The sequence below is a fragment of the Bacillus rossius genome, chromosome 11 (assembly GCF_032445375.1).
Source record: "Bacillus rossius redtenbacheri isolate Brsri chromosome 11, Brsri_v3, whole genome shotgun sequence".
In the NCBI taxonomy this organism is placed as follows: Eukaryota; Metazoa; Arthropoda; class Insecta; order Phasmatodea; family Bacillidae; genus Bacillus; species Bacillus rossius.
In genome coordinates, this window is record NC_086338.1 from 56,528,952 (window position 1) to 56,546,423 (window position 17,472).

At 38.2% G+C, this 17,472-nt stretch overlaps 1 protein-coding gene across 1 annotated transcript in view; it reads right to left on the reverse strand.

The window, feature by feature from the left end:
* Positions 1–3,774: 3,774 nt before the first annotated feature.
* The window catches only part of LOC134537061 (guanine nucleotide exchange factor for Rab-3A-like), a 77,687-nt gene continuing 63,989 nt past the window's right edge, over positions 3,775–17,472 (reverse strand). The window contains exons 7-10 of the mRNA XM_063377289.1: positions 16,036–16,250; positions 13,343–13,442; positions 9,292–9,358; positions 3,775–8,311 (exon numbers count right to left, since the gene is read on the reverse strand). Of these exons, the coding sequence (XP_063233359.1) occupies positions 8,232–8,311; positions 9,292–9,358; positions 13,343–13,442; positions 16,036–16,250 (462 nt within the window). The 3' untranslated portion in view covers positions 3,775–8,231. The remainder of the gene's footprint in view (positions 8,312–9,291; positions 9,359–13,342; positions 13,443–16,035; positions 16,251–17,472) is intronic.

A 17,472-nucleotide genomic window follows, 5' to 3' on the forward strand; every position in this document is an offset into this window, starting at 1 on the left:
TTAATATACAATGACACTTAAACAATCCGTTTATTTCATCCTTTTGTGCGGATGCCTATTTCTAAATAGCTATTCTTCAAGATAGTTTTTGACGAAGTCAGATTCCTGTCCATTCATTGATAGGCCATTACATTCCCTTTTAAAACCTTCTTAATTTTAGAACATAGTTTAACAATGCGTGCCACATTTAAAATACGGCTCCTGATTGGTCGAGAACTAATGATAGTTACAAATCTTTTAAATGAAATTAATACATCAATTCCGCGCGCAGCAACAGCACGGGATACAAAATCTTACGTTACATTTAAAATAAAGAAATTTAGTTATAAAATTTTACATTAATAAACAAGGTGTCAAATTAGCAATTTACCGTTTCAAGTTCAATTGTTCCAATAGGGGTCCTTGCAATTGCTAGTTCTCAAACGTTTGTTTCAGTCATAGAGCTTCAATTACATAGATATACATTAACAAATCAAAAGAGTTTTCAAATGATAAAAATATATACAAGACGAAGAAATATAAATTAAAATAAATTATTAACTTAATCTGGGCTGGAAATGTACTCAGTTGCAGTACCTACAAGACGAGTGGCTTCCCAGGCAGTATTTAATGGTTTCATTGATATTATTAACAAAATTTTTCCATAACTTTCAATTGCGATACACCCCCCCCCCCCCCCCCCCCCCCCCCCCGGGGTTTTTCATGCATCAGCCATTGTGTAGCAGCGATGCATTTGACCCGGCAGAGTAACTAGTGTGCCTTGCTTTGTTTGCGATGCATTTGACGCAGCGAAAAGCAGATTAACTCCTTAGCGGCAGTTGCAGTCCACAAAGGTGCACAATATTGCGTGACGCAAATAACTTTGCTTTTTTCAAACTGTATTTTGCAAATATTTTGGTTTTTGGTGGCACAAAATTTTCGCCCCACACTATCAGGCAGACTGTTTTTGTGAGCGCATTCAGTTGAGCGCATTTGCACCACATTCATAAGCATTTTTTTTTACTATCCTACAACATGTTTGGGTGCCGCTGTAGGTACCTTATTATAGCGCATGCATTTTCGTATGCCAGCGCACTTTAGGCTCGGGCGCTTGGCATTGTGTGTGATTTCCAGACACGTTTTCTTTCGCCTACGAATGAACTTCTACGTTCTTCACTTCGTGTTGTAACCTTTTCTTACAGACAGATGATGAATCAAATAGTGTTTGGGCAAAAATGTGTTTTTGAAGAAAAAAACATACACCCAATGCCCCCGGGGGGGGGGGGGGGGGGCAATACGCCTTCCATTTTTTAAAATGCTTTTTCGATGCTTCGATGCTTCGATGCATGTGTTTGCCCAGAGGAGTTGGAACTCTTGGTCTCATTTGTATGTTATCGTCCACACATTTTCCCTAGGACTACACATGCTGTCTGATAGTGGGAAATTACAAGGACTTCATACAAGTATATTGCATTAGAGTTTACCTAAATAATTTTGTTATGGCTTTATTGGCCCTTTTAAATGTAATACTTTTGAACCCATATCACTTTTACAAATACCTGTTATGGTTTATTTAGATCTTACATATTTATACCTAGATTTTTACGTGTGGTGCACCATGTAAGGAAACTTTTGCTCTTACATAAAAAAAAATTTTTTTTTGTCTGTAAAGTCGGTTTACGGACGATAGTTTAACGTGACAACGTCATAACAAAACATTGATGAAATGATTGATCCGGAAGAAAAGGAAATAAAATATTCGGCCTGAGACTGAGCCGTAATAGGTTTTTGTAACCAAACCAGTTAGGCATTAAAAATATTATATTCTTTGAGGAAGAAATTTTTTTTTTCTATCTTTTGTATGATAAAGTCAACCTCTGCATACTTTTATGAATAACATTGAATCATTTTTATTGAATTATCACTATTTTGTATGGATACAAAGTAGTGAAATGAAATGTACAGTTTAATTAATAAATTTACTTTTATTTGCATTCATTAATTCAAATATATTTATTACTTTTGAAATGTTGTGTGTGCCATATTTATTTTTACAAGTACAAAAAAAAATTCCGCAGCTGCCGGGATTCAAACCGACAACCCTTGAATTTAGCGGTGCTGACCGCCAGGCCACGAGGCCATGCTTGATATTTAGTAGTTTCAGATGGTATATTCATGTATATAAAAATTTTGCTCACGGTAGGGGAATAATATTATTTTGTTTTTATAACACAATTTTATAACAAATACGCATCCCAAATACACCAAACTTATTTATAATGTGTTACAATATTTTTTAAAACATTGTGCAAAAGATCCCGGGTGTAATTTGAATTATTATGTGTAACTGTACAACACCATTGTTGGTTCAAAACGTATTTGAATATTCAACATTACTTTTAAATAATCATACCGATTGTGCTGAAAATCGGTGGACAATCGTTAAATTACATAATATTAATAATTCAAACGACGAAAATATGATTGAAAAGTCAAATCGATGGTTGTTCCAATCGAGTGGAAGAGAGATGCCACGCATGCGTACGATGAGCAAACAGGACACATCCGTAGTGGGACACTTTTTCGTGCGTGCAGCCGGCGTTCATCGATTTATTAGACGTCACGTCAAAACATTAGCCCAGTCATGTGTATTGCAACCTTGTACAGTGCTACAGTAAATTACATATCCAAGTTAACTTTCTGCCTTTTCTTTACTTTTCCCAGTAAGGTTTTAACTATCATTTACCCTTCACATAGGCTATCAGCAGGCTTCACTGTGATCCCTGAGCTAGCTTCGTTAGCCTCAATGTCGATGAAACATTAAGCTCAATACGTTTCCGTAAATTTCAATACAGGCAATGAAAGCTGACGATCTGCTGATGGAGCATAAGCGGAATGAAATGGTTTGGTAACCGGAGCACCCCACGAAACCCCACCGAGCATGGCAACATCCACCACGTATCCCACTTGTGAATAAACATGGTTGGACCCCGGCGGGAATCAAAACCCAGAACACGCTGGTAGAAGACAAGTGATCTGAACACTAACCATCGTGGTCCCAAGTCAGTCTGTCTAATGACCACATTGTCGATCAGACTGGACGTAGAATAGCCCTAGGTACCTTTCTTTTGCCCATAATTTATTTTAAACTTGATTTTATAGCACATAATCAGGTAGTGACTGAGTAGAGTATAAAGCAGGGGCGTACACAAGGGGGGGAGGATACATCCCCTACCCCAAAATTCTAAAAAAAAATCTATAAAACTCTAGCTTACCTACTGACAAAAGGAAAGAATTTGCATATGCTCCTGAGTTTGACTTCTTCCAAGATAATATTTGTTCTGGTTCTCTGTTACTTCTTGTAAGAATAGCTGTAGGGCACCCTCCTCGTCAATAAAAAATAATATATTTTTTTATTATTTATATATTTCAGATGGCAAGAACATAATTTCCCCCTCTCCCCCCAATACGTTTAAGAGAACCCTGGACCTGTGATATCACCTGAAATTTATTGATTTCTTTCAGGAAACCTTTCACAAAACATAAAAAAACAATGTTTCCAAAGCTGGTAGCAATTCTCACGGCTCGTGAGGTGTTTGTGTATGGTATTTTTGGCTCAGAGTATAAATGTGTGAGATTTAAGCAGAAAGTAAGCATATTGATAACTACGTATAAACTATAAACAGTAGAATAATTAAATATCAAAAATATTATATAAATTATAAACACTTGACTAGCTTACCTCACATTCAAACTGCTGAACTCAAGTGTAATTAGGTAATGGACAAGAGAAAGTCAACTCAAAATTTATTCTAATTTAATTTCAAGAACATACTGAGAGTACAGAATGAGTATTTTATGTTACAAATTCGCACTAGATACAATTTTCAGATATGTTACAATTTTATTGAACATTTTATAGCCATTTAGTATATCACAAAGGTCGTTCTGTAATGGAAGACTAAATTAACTTTTAAGCTTTAACATTTCCAGTATGACTTACGTATGATGAAAATACATGACATACTCTGTGATAATTTATTGTAAGTAAACTTTACAAATGCCTGCTTTAAGAACTAATGCAGTCAATATTTTATGTTCATAATTCTGCTGAGAGTAGTGATCTTACTAAAACTATTAAAAAAAAAATATTAATGGAAAAATCAATTTGTGAACAAAAAAATGAAAACACTTACCAGGGACCTTTTTACTAGGACATATTTAAATAAAGTTTATGAACTGCACGTTTAGTTTGTTAATATAGCTTCAATTCATGCAAAGTTTTTTCTGATAATTTTTTTCATTAATTCTGTCCGTGTTTCAGTCGATAAAATGCAAACCAATACATGCCTTGAGCGCTCCAACTATATGGTTTGCAGGTAAAAAAAGCAGTAGGTACAATAATTGTGCAGGAATTATTTGAGTTTTTATTCGTAAGCACAAAATGTGTGACCTTCAATTATTATATTAATTTTGAATTTTATCAGTTCAGTATTGGCCAGTAGATACCAATAAACTGATGAACAATTTCATGATAAAGTACAATAGTTATTATAAACGGGATCATGTTCAACACTTTCCCGAGGAACGCAACTTATAATTGCTTATGCCTTAAAATATATTCATAACAATGAACAAGCAGGTTTATGATTTATTAGTGTCCATCTATAGTCTAAACACATATATACATATATGACAATCAACAAGAATATTTATTTAAAAAACAATAACAGCAAGCTTTAAAATGCACAGCTAAAATAACAGCACTAGCATACTCAAAAAAAATTTATAATGAATATGTTTGTAACCATTTTGGGACTTGTACATTCTGCTACATACGTAACAGTTTGTTTCTTTGGTTTAAAGAACAATATGGATGTAGAGAACCATTAAAGTATAATTCAATTCTCAGTTTAACATGAGTCGTGCGACTTATAATGTGAGGGTAAATTTCAAAAACTGTTAAATTTGATGATCATATGAAATGTATATTTCACAGAACATTTTTCTAGATAAAAATGCATTTTTATCTTTCATATTTACACAGGAATTGTTTATTAGTACACATTACTTGTAACACAGTATTCTATGGTTTTGGGGAGTATCTACCTGTTTCAATATGTACAAATATTTGACCACAGTAAAAAACAACAATTATATGGAATCACCATGGCATGCAACAAATTGAAAGTAATTGTGATAATTATGAGTGATTATTACTTGTAAGTTGTTATATCTCCTACAAAGTAATTTTGTTAACTGTTCTTGAAGATTTATTTTGAAATCCAAAACAAGCGGTTAAAAGAAATAACTGTTTGAACATTGAAATACACCTTAGTATAAAGTTTAAAAGAAAGCAATATTTTGGGTGGATAGGTAAATAATAAATATACTTTTTAAAGTATTACAAATTTATAATTAAATGCAAAGTAATTTGAATTTTTTTTTTTTTGTATTTTTACTGATGACTATTCAGGAGTAACTTTTACTTGTAATGAATTACTTTATCTCGTAGAATTGTAACTTATTAACTTATTCTGTACTTTAACGAATAGTAGGGAATAAGCAAGTTACATTAACAAATAAAAAGTGCTGTTGGGGGCTGTGTAGCAACCAGATTGACAAGGGACTTTGAAAATACCGCTTCCCGAATAGAAAACATCTATTCCATTCTGTGTATTACTCTCCTGTTCTTCGAAGACATGCATAATCAATTTCATTTTTGGAATGATGCGCACTGCATGCCTCTTGTTCCAGAGTTCAGGGAAACGAGAAGACTGCACCCATCTGAGCTCTGCTAATTAAAAATATATGTATTTACAGCGTAATGACATTTCTTCGAGGAGTGAATGAGAGACCACGCCATTGGAGAAACGTGACATTTGCTCGAAGATGATGTGTTGATGAGTTCTCATTTTAAAACTAAAACAATACTTTCTTTTTTTAACAAAGTGGAAATTATTATTTAAATTCTTCTTGATAAAAATTTTTTGTTAAATTATTTTAATGTTTCTTAAACTTTAGAACTGTAAAATACATTTAGTTATTCAAAGTCATGTTTTGGTAGATATGACAACATTAACAACTGGATTTTATATACAAATTTGTATACTTCAAATATGTTTCTCTCAGAGAAGAATGTAAGTAACTTGTAACTAGTGTAGTCATACTTTCGTTTGGCACTCTTAATATTCATTTCATCTGGACTTTCAATGGCATAGTTGCTTATCAAAATCAAAAGGGAATGTACCAATTTTTGTGATACAGATAATGATACAGAATATTCTAAAACTAAAAATTTTTCAGAAACAAATTTTTTTATCTTGGTCTGAGAGAGAAAGAGAAGCAGCCAAAGACCTACACTAGATCTGAACCAATTCACAAAATTTTGCCGATATGCTGATACAATTGTTGCCGATTCACCGATTCCGAACCAGAAAGAAACACATTTGGATTAAAATTTACTAACCTACCCTAAATAATTCATTCTAAGAAAAGACTGCAATGCAAATGCAAATGCACATGTATTTTAGATAAAAATGGAACATAACTTTTTTTTTAACTTGTATTTTTAGCTTGTTTTCATTTGTTTGTTGATGACCTGTTGAAACGCTTGCCTCAGCACAAGGTACCAACCCTCCCTCGTGCTAAAAAGGAAAATGTGAGCACAATGTTGAGTCTTAGTTTCATGGAAGACGCTCCAGTTACATATTCATGTTGCTACAACATACCGGAAAGGTGTAGAATGTTGGGGGCCGCCAAGAATAAAATGGCTCAAAACCACCCAGTAATTTAAGTTACACTGTTAAAGCAATGTTGGCGAGATGTCAGGTGCAATATCTCAGCCTGCGCGGTGAACAATTCCCCTCACAATTAACATATAGACATGTGACAACCGATAAAATTGAGAAAAATAACATCCAGAACTACTACTTTCGCTAACAATTTTTTTTTTTATATAGCGGTTTGATTCAAGCACAAAACAAGGAGTTTCAGCGAAATAATCTTTCAGCATGAACATAGATGGAATCTTTGTATTGCCATAGCTGTTCCATCAGAATTCTACATAAACTCCCTTGTAGTGATGGTCATAATTGATTTGTAAATATAATTTTCTATGAATATGAATATATTTGTAGTTATAGGTGTGAAGTCAACAATATTCATATTTAAATGGCTGTATGTGTATTTATTTGCATATCTATAATTGCCTATCAAATAATATGCAAATTTTCAATCGTCATGCACACATTTCTGCTTTCCTTGATGTATTGTTCTTTTTAAAATAAGGACATAACTAGCAGAAGTTAAAATTAAAATTTTGGTGAAGTACTCGTCAACAAAAATTTCAATTCATTATTTTGTAACAGAAAAACTTTCAAATATTTGATTGCCACGTATAACTACGCGATTCCACCTGAATTTGATCAGAAGAATTTATAAAACTGACCTGAATATAAATATGGAAATATGAATATTTTTGATTCATATATTTGTATTCACACCTATAAATATGAATATATCCGTATTTATAAAAGTAATCATTGCGGATACATGCGTATTCATATTCACGAATACAAAAAAGACCATCACTTCTTGTTATGTACCCAATCAAATGAGATAATTCAACATACATCTTTAAGTATAACAGCATTGCTACATTTTCAGTTTGAAGTACATATAGATGAATTATACATGAAATAATTACAATATATGAGAAAATTATTTTTGCTAACAGCAAATACTCAAGAAGCATGATAATATCGATAATGAAAGCTTTTTTGACAGATCATCTCTTCCACATTTCAAGGATTTTTTTTTTTGTTATTACAACATCATACTTCAATGGCACACGCTAAAATGAACCCAAACATTTTTTTTTTCTTCACAGCAGTTTGGAAGCCCTGTTCATCATCCAAAAAAAAAATCCGCTATTTTCCCAAAAAAAAAGTTACGTTAAGTCTAACATCACTTACATTTCATTCCGAAACTGTAAGTTCCCAATGCTGCCACAGGATTTTGCTCGGAGCTTTCTGGCAACCAGCCAAGAACTTCAGCTTAACAACTCGGGCTTGAAGCAGCTGTCTCAGAAAAATAAACTATCGACTACAACAGGAGACTGCTTTTCCCGAGACCCTCTGTCGGCAGGGTTTCCCGTTCTCCCCACCGGCGCCTCGCTCGGACTGCCGACCCGAGGCGGACCGCGTTGACGCTGCTTCGGACGCCGTGCGCGACGCGCGAGACGCGTCTCTTCAGGAGGACAGGGGCAGGCCAAGTCTCGCCAGCACCATCTCCTTCCTCAGGCGAACTATCTCCCAGTAGACGTCGTGAACTGCAACCGGAAGAACATTTCAAAGTCAACCGTTTCTGAACTGCAACCGGAAAACATTTCAAAGTGAACCGTTTCTGATGACCTTCCGCGAGATTGTTAAAACTAATACTGACACGGACCCAGTAACTTTCATGTTACCCTTACCATCAACTTCTCATCAATTGAGCACTATTATAGACATGGTGGAGACATTGTTTTTGGCACAGGTTAATTCTAGTAGTAAAACCATGTCTATCCGGGCTCCATCCGGATCTCCGGATAACAAAAATAAGATTTGCAGACACATTATTTAAAACTGACAAAAAAAATTTTTAAAATGACAATTGAATTCTATATCCATACAAACACGCTAACGATAATGCACTTGGCCATGCTTAATTCAAGCGCCTTACATGTTTGAAACGGAAGAAAGTTGACGAATTCTATGTTGAGAAATGATGTGAAAAGTAATTTTCATATTTTTTTAATGACTTTTAAACAATTTAGGGCATGTATAATGTGTAATTTTGTTACAGAACTTAGTTTATTGTAGCAAATAGTAAATCTGCTTGTTTAAAAATTTTATTTTTCTTATTACACATATTACCTGGATTATCCTGATTTTTGATTGTCCGAATTGCCTTTAGTCCCAGTTAAATCCGGATAAATGAGGTTTGACAGTATTCTTTGAACTATCAATTACAATTTTATTACAGTGATGCAAAATATTAAAAAAAAAAAATAGTGAAAATACCCAAACTTTCCACATGATTTTCAGTTAACTGGAAAAATAGCCAACTGAAAATAAAACCAGCAACTAGGTCATGGTTTTCTAAAACGGTTACATCAGTCGAATGTTTTCATGTACAAAATCCAGGTTTGATCGACCACCGTGGGAACCAAACCACCATCGCACCGTGGTGATCCAGGCCTGGAAGCGGCACAGCACTGGAACTTAACCACGGCAGTGGCCGTCACTCCGAGGGAGTGCGAAGCCTCACCTGAGCTCTTCACGAGGCCCCTCTCGATGTAGCGCAGGTAGTTCAGGAAGTCGCACACCGCCGTTATCTGCAAGCAGTCGACGTGTTTGCATTCTACTGTGAACAAGAAACTGAAGAAAGCTGAGGTCTTGCTATGGTCCGTAATATCCCATACAACAAACTTGCAGGGTGGGGCAGAGAGGGTTAAACAACTTTGTTTCCCTACGAACACGTTTCATCCAGCTATTACCTAGTTCTAGTGCCTCGAAATTAAATGATTTTTGTCTCTCTCTCTCTCACCCCACCCCCCTTTTTTAAAGTATGCTGTCACAAGTAAATATTCATGAAAATACAGATTTCATTACACATTATAAATTAAAAATATGTATCTACATTTGATGGGACTAGCCCTGTTTCTATAAAAAAAAAATGTTTACGAGAGTACGTCATCAACTTGAAAATATACATAGCTTAGGTTCAAGTGCAGCAGGCACTGAAAATACTGCATTGGGTTACCGAATAAGTGTTTTTATACGTTTTTTGCAGTTTCAATACACAAACAAATATGTAAAATATAATGCTATATTAAATTAAAAACTGCTGTTTGTTTTGTACTGATTACAACATTTATTCTAAATGCAGCAAAAAGCTTAATGAATATTGGGAGTTGAAAAGATAAATATAATTTAATATTATAAATGTTTATTAAAAATTCGATTTCTTTTAATATTGTGCAAATGAAAATTATTTTTGATATTATACATAGACACATACTTGTTTGTGTGTGTGTTTATGTAAAATGATAAAAAAAATATTGAGTTTACGACAAATTGAAATTTTCCTTATGTAATACAGTAGAACTTGGATAATTCGAACCTCAAGGGACCAGTCAAAAACTTCGAATTATCCAAAAATTCGAATTAAGGAAGTTCGTAATATAAATAGGGCCAAAACAATAAAAAATCATATTTTCTATTAAAACTCTTTATTGGTTGACATTTTTTGAATAAATACATCGATTAATGCCTAAACGATACATACATATTAAAATGACCTTAAAACTATTGAACTGAAACATAAAAACAACCTATTGTTTTTGAAAAAAAGATGATATTTTGGCCTGTTTTCTCGAATTAAGGCTCTCGGCCATTACAAAAGATTCTAACTTATTCAAAGAGATGAAGTATGAATCACTTACATTAATTCGGCTCTCAAAAAAACGTCTAAGTTCTTTTATGTGATTCATGGCGTCAGCTGCACTCGGCACCGGTTCTTCTTCTACTCCAGCGATCTCTTCTTCCGAACCTTCCCCGTCATCGTCTTGCTTCTCACTGCCGAGCACCTCTGCGATGATTTCGGTGTCAGCGACGTCACCGCACACCGCAACATCTTCATCGACATTGAGAAAGTCTTCGTACGAGATGGTCGGGTCGGCTCCCACATTCTCCCAGCCGTCGACTGCTGCTGGAATGGCTTCCGCTTCAGTGGCTTCCACAGTTTTGTCCTCGGTTTTAACAAAACCTGCCTTTTTAAAACAGTTTTTGATTGTTTCTGGCTTCACTCTGTCCCACGCTTGCTTACACATTCTGGAAGCTTGCAGAATATCGAGCTTTATTTTCAGGGCGTTTCCATCTCCGGACAGTATGTTTTCTACCAGCAAGGTTCTGTAGAAATGTTTCAAATTTTTTATAATCCCTTGGTCCATTGGCTGGACAACAGATGTCATATTGGCTGGGAAAAAAACCACTTTAACACATTTCAACACTGGTATGGTGTTATGCGCAGTACAGTTGTCGATGAAGAGGACCACCTGACGCTTTTCTTTAATAAACTTCTTGTCCAACTTTATTAGCCACTTTGAAAACAGGTCGCCTGTCATCCAAGCGTTTGAGCTGTTAACGTAATCCACCGGTTTCGACTTGACATTCTTAAAACAACGGGGATTAGCCGATTTTCCAATCATCAACAAGGGCAGCTTTTCTGAGCCGTCCATGTTTGCTCCGACTAAAAGCGTCACTCTTTCTTTGCTTAGTTTTCCACCATGACATTTTTCGCTTTTAAATGCCAATGTTTTGTCCGGTGTGCATTTAAAAAAAAGGCCAGTCTCATCAACATTGGAAATATTGTTTGGGTCTCTATCTTGGATCATCTCTTCTAAATCTCGCTTCCACTGGCCGGCTTCTTGCTGGTTCACTGCCCCACTTTCGCCACAGACTGCTTTGAACGTAATTTTATTACGTTCTTTGAAACCATCCAGCCATCCAGTGCTAGCTTTGAAATTTTGTTTGCCCAATTCTTTAGCGAATTGCTCGGCCTTTACCCTTATTAGGGGACCACTCAACGGAATTTTTTTGTCTCTGGCTTGCTTGAACCACTTAAGAACACAATTGTCGACGTCTGGGTTATCTGGTTCTCGTAGTCGTTTTCGGTCTTTATCAAATTCCTCTGCACTGCTGAGAATTTTATCTCTAATCTTCAAGAAAGTGGATAGAGTGTTGGGTGGAATCCCAAAGTCCTTTGCGATTTCCAATTTCTTTTTCACGCCTTTGTCCACTTCCCTAATCGCCGCTACTTTTTCAGCTAGAGTCAAAGTTTTATAAGCACGGGATTTTGTAGACGAGGTCGACGCCATGGTTGCTACTCTCACAGTTCACTCACTAAACGTCACTGTACGTAAAAACTACACGTAATCACACATCAAAAGACAATTTTAAATAAGCTACAGTACACTGTATGTTACAAAACAGACGATACACAGAACGATGCACAGTTGTACAGTACGGAGTGGAGAGGGGTGAGTGTGGGGAGGGGTGACCTTGGAGACACTACTGCTGCGTGTTGTTGCTACGCGCAGGCGGTCGGCACTCGGCACAAGTGTGCGGGAGGGGAAGGGTGAGTCATCACACTACAAGCTACCGCGCATTTGGTCAAACGCTTAACTTTTGCCGAGTATTGTTTGTAAAACGTATTTCCCGATAAATTTACAATTTTTTGAGCCGTAGTTTATAATTTATTCACTAAATTAGACGCACCAAAAATTCGAATTATCCAAAATAAAATTCGAATTATCCACGATTTTTAGCATTGTTTAGATACAAAATGCTAGGGACCAAGAGGAAAATTCGAATTAAAGAAGATTTCGAATTAAAGAAGTTCGAATTATCCAGGTTCCACTGTATTGCTATTTGTATAATATAGGAAATATAAAATCACTCTTTTATTTGATACTAATGAAATCTTTTTAAGGTACTGAAAAGTAAATTTGGTTATTTAAATTGATTTTCAGCTATAAAATTAATATTTACTTACTTTGCAAAGTTAATTAAACAAATTCAAAAAGTAAAAGAATTATCAAAAACTATAGCGCCAATTTTTTGGTGAACAATTCAGATGTACTTCTTATCACACGCAAAAAAAAATTATGGTAATCGAAGCTGAGTGAGTAGAAGAACTATCGTTCGCGGTGGTACAACACAGCGTTGCAGAGTCAGCCAGTCAAAGTGATCAGCGTAATTAAAAATATAATTTCTGTACACAATTTTTTATAGCTAAACTAGTTTCTAATGTAGTGAAGTTTAATAATGTTCGCAGGCTCTCACGGCCATTGTCTGAAGTAGCTTGGCTTCTGGGTTGTAGCCACGTCCTTGGAGAATAATTCACCGACGTTTCGGTCGACATTGCAGTTACCCACTGAGGTTCTTACAAAGTTATCCTGCCCATATATACTCTCGCATGAGGGGAAGGTGCTTCCTGATTGGCTGCAGCTGTGGGCCAATCAGAGCCTTCCTATCTTCTGGTTGGCTGGGCTGTTTTGCCAATCAGGGGCGATCTGTCTGATGTTGGATGTGGAGCTATGTTTTGAGGATTTCTGAAGAGTGGGTTCCATATATATTATTTTTTTCATATTTTTTTTTTTATTATTCAGTGGGTAACTGCTCCCTGATGATGGCGACTGCAATGTCGACCAGAAACGTCGGTGAATTATTCTCCGAGGACGCGGCTGCAACCCAGAAGCCAAGCCTGTTGCGAGATGGCCACTGCTTGGAAGCGGGACTGGGTCGAAGACACTAACCCGGTTGCGGCAGATCTGGGAGATGCAATACCACTGCTCCTGGTCGCCCAGCTTCATGCGGTAGTGGCACTGCCGCGGGGCCTCCAGCAGGGCACACTTCCTGCACACACAGTGCCACAGTGCCACAGTGCCACACCACCGCGTCTCCGGAGCACACAGCGCCCCCAGTGCCACACGAATGTCAAAGGGATAGCTTTTATTTGATAACCCAGCCCTCTTAGCCAGAGTGGCCCTGCCGGCCTGGGGCCCCTACGGGGCGTGGATACGGGATACGCCGTGTACGCGAAACAGGAGAGGTGTTAGAGATCCAGCTATGCCCAGATGCTAGGGCTACCCGTCTCAGCTTAGACACCGCCGTCACCCCCTGCCTCACTCAGCTAACCAGACTAGCGGCTGCATCCCAAGCTCTAAAGATGCAGCATAGCTGGCGCTTACCCTGTTCTACCACATCACACTGGGATCCCTCAATCACCCAGTGAACCCGTGGTCCAGTGGAGGCCTATCCAACCTCTACTAGCCCCCCCCCAGTGCCACACCACCTCAACTCCGGAGCACACATGCACACTCCCCCGCCGGAGTCGAGGAAATCAAAGGACGCTTTACTGACTTCTGACTTTTTGAACAGTTCCTGATGAGTAAACATCCTATCTCTCGGTTACACTGCATCTTTTAGGCGTAATTTCGTGAAAACGGAATGGAAATGAGACACAAAGATGGCGGAACCACTTGTGGCAAACATGAACTCGTATATAGTCACTTTCGTAAACATGTGCCAAATGAAACTTTATGTTAGTGAAACTACCCTGGAATATATTTGGTAAACTAAAATATTTATAGTAAAAAACGTAAAAAGTAATCTCAAATTTTTAAAGAAAACTGTAATTACAATGATTATAATACATATTCTCCTTATAATATGCTACCAAGCTTGGTAGTACATTGGTAGTGTGTGTGCTTGATAACCTCAAAGAAACATGGTTCTAATCTCGCCACTGGGAATTTTTTTTTACTCTTTTTAAAAACATAATAATAATATAATATTATGTCATAATAATATTAAATCAGCTCAATAATGTTAAGGTCGGTAAGTCTTTTATCGGAGCTGTGCTGCTCTCTGTGATTATGGTGGCGAGCAACGTTTATTATTCAGGCAGCAAATTATAGCTGCGAGCGCAGAAGTAAGTGTGTGATTTGCATCCAGAAATTTTAGTACGTTCTTGAAAAAAGAATATTTTATTGATCAATATGTTTATCACACTTGGCATTATTTCAAAGAATTCTACTTTAAATTTCATGTCCCGAGTTTCGTTGCAAGTTTATTTGCGACATGACCAACAAAAAATCACATGAATTGGCTCGTTACTGAGGTTAAATGTTTACACATCACTGGTGACTACTGAAAGACTCACATTTATTTTTCTCTGGGGAAACTTCGCTGTGAAGGGCATGAACTTGTGAAAACCATCAGGTAATTATCAACTAATACTTTAGTATCAATGGAGCAGAGACACTACACCACTGACGTAACTAGACTAGTTTCCACCCGGGGCGAGAACTCATTGTGGTGCCCCCCCCCCCCCCCCCCTTTTTTTTTCAAACCAACCAAACCAAAACCTTTCCCAACACCACCTCATGTCGCAACCACAAATTAATCCCACCATTCCAAATAATTTTTGATTCTACTCAGATGACAAAAAAAATTAATTAATTTGTAGTTATTTCATTTCTAATTCCTCACAGGTTGGCTGGTATGTGGAAAAAAAACAGTTTTTACATATTTGACTATATACATGTGTGTATATTTCAATACAAATAATTCAGTTCATCTGCTCTCCAAACATTTTTATTGTGTTCTAACACTGTGATATTCAAGTACATATCTATAGTGATAATCACTCTGCTAGATTAGCACCCCCCCAAATGAGACGCCTGGGGCACAAGCCCCGTCTGCCCCCCCCCCCTAGTTACGTCCCTGCACCACACCAATGGGAGCACGTCACTCACTAAGGTGAAGGTCTTGAATGTCCTCGGGTTTTACGTCACACAACGTTGGACTGGCACCTGAGGTGACGGGGCCTTCAGGGCTAACAGTAGAGACCGGAAAAATTCGCGGTTTCGATGGCCTTCAGGATAGACTGCACACTCCCCTGTACACGCGGGCAAATAACGCAAGTTCATTGGCTGCCGACTTGTAAGTCGTCTCAGCTGGTTTGTCTGTGATTCAATCCTTCTTTGGTTGAGAGGGTTTATAACTGGTTGAGATTCGTCCAGATGAACAGTAAGCCAATACCTAGAGACCTGCAAAATTCGCGGATTCATTCGGTGATAGGCTAGAATTCAAACACATATACCTCTTCGATAATTTTGCCATTGGCTTACTGTTCATCTTGACGAATCTCAACCAATTATAAACCCTCAACCAAAGAAGGATCAAATCATATACAATCCAGCTGAGACGACTTACAAGTCGCCAGCCAATGAACTTGCGTTATTTTGCCCAAGTGCACAGGGGGAATGTGCTGTCTATCCTGAAGGCCATCGAAACCGCGAATTTTTCCGGTCCCTACCAATAGCAAAATCATTATAAAGGTGTATGTATTTGAAGTCTAGCCTATCGCCGAATGAATCCGCGAATTTTTTCCCGGTCTCTACCGTGAGCCGGCCAAGCGGCACCGGGCACGGCCCGCACTCACTTGGGGAACAGGTTCTTGGCCTTGTCACTGACGGCCTCGATGAAGATGTTGCCCGTCTCCACGGCCGAGCCGACCCTCGCCGCCAGCTCCTCGTTGCAGAAGTCCAGGCACGTCGCGATGTCCTCGGCGTAGACGCGCGCAATGAAGGGGTCGCCCTTGTCCATGCTGGGGGCCTGCCGCCACGAGACGAACTCCCGGTGCACCACCGGGTCCACCTGCCACCGTCACGCAACCCGCTCGCAACCGCCGCAACGAGCTTCGAGCTCCGCGGCACTGGCCTCAACACACCTTCACGTCCTCGATGTGCCTCCGTGGTTGAATATTAACCATCACACTCAATGGCGGATCCAAGGGGGGGGGCACCAGGGGCAAGTGCCCCCCCCCCCCCCCCCCCCGAAAAACCAGTTGTTCTTATGCTACATTAATATTGCCGACCAAAATGATTGTTTATGAAACCAATAAAATATTTTAATATAATTAATGAATTTCTTGTAGAATCATAAAATCTGGTGGTTGGATGTTATGTGTAGTGTGAGTAGATTAAATACTTAAAGACATTTTTTCTCTGGCTATTCTGAAATCCTAGAGTGCCCCCTCCGAGGTGAACCTCTGGATCCGCCACTGATCACACTTACAATACTGTGAACCACATTTTTCATGACCGAAAACGCACAGTAAAAACACCCATTCAGCCTTTTCCGCTGGCCAAAAAATAATAATTGAATAAACAAAACTACTGCTTGTGATCAGACTTTGTTGATAAACCTTGAGAGGTTTGTAAATGGCACTAGCATCCAGAGCTCCGTGGTGTTTGGCGGCTCAGCCAGAACCTATCTTGGTACTGAGCATTGGCGTAGATCCCAGGTAGGAGGGAAAGGGGGGGGGGGGTGGGGGTGGCCAAACCAACCTCCCCCCCCCCCCCCCCACCGAATCAAAATGCCCCTTGCTGAAGATGGCTTGCTTGCGCTTGCAAAATCGTAACTGTAAAGTGGGAATGATACAGAGCAGGCATTTTTTTCGAATAAATCTCAACACCTGTTAGACTGCTACTACAAGGTGTACCCGCACCTTGTGTCGGCGAGAGAAGTAGTTGCCTTAGTTGACCGAGCCACTCAGGACGCGTTTGCTTCCGCACTTGAATTACTGTGATTGCTATTCGAATAGAAGACACGTCCGTGAAATAAACTCCCACAATCAAGAACCACGAGACAAGCGCGGCTCCAGAAGGGGGGGCGGCGGGGGCGATAGCCCCTCCCGAGACCAATTTTATTGATTAGTGTATATTTATGTTTACTTAAATATTTAATTTCACATGTTAAACTTTCATCTCACTAACAGTTGCACGGAGCTACTAAGGGTTCTGTATTTGAAACACCTTAATTTGTAAATAATATTCCAAGGCCAATGGCTGACCACTTTCATTTTTTTGCAACAACG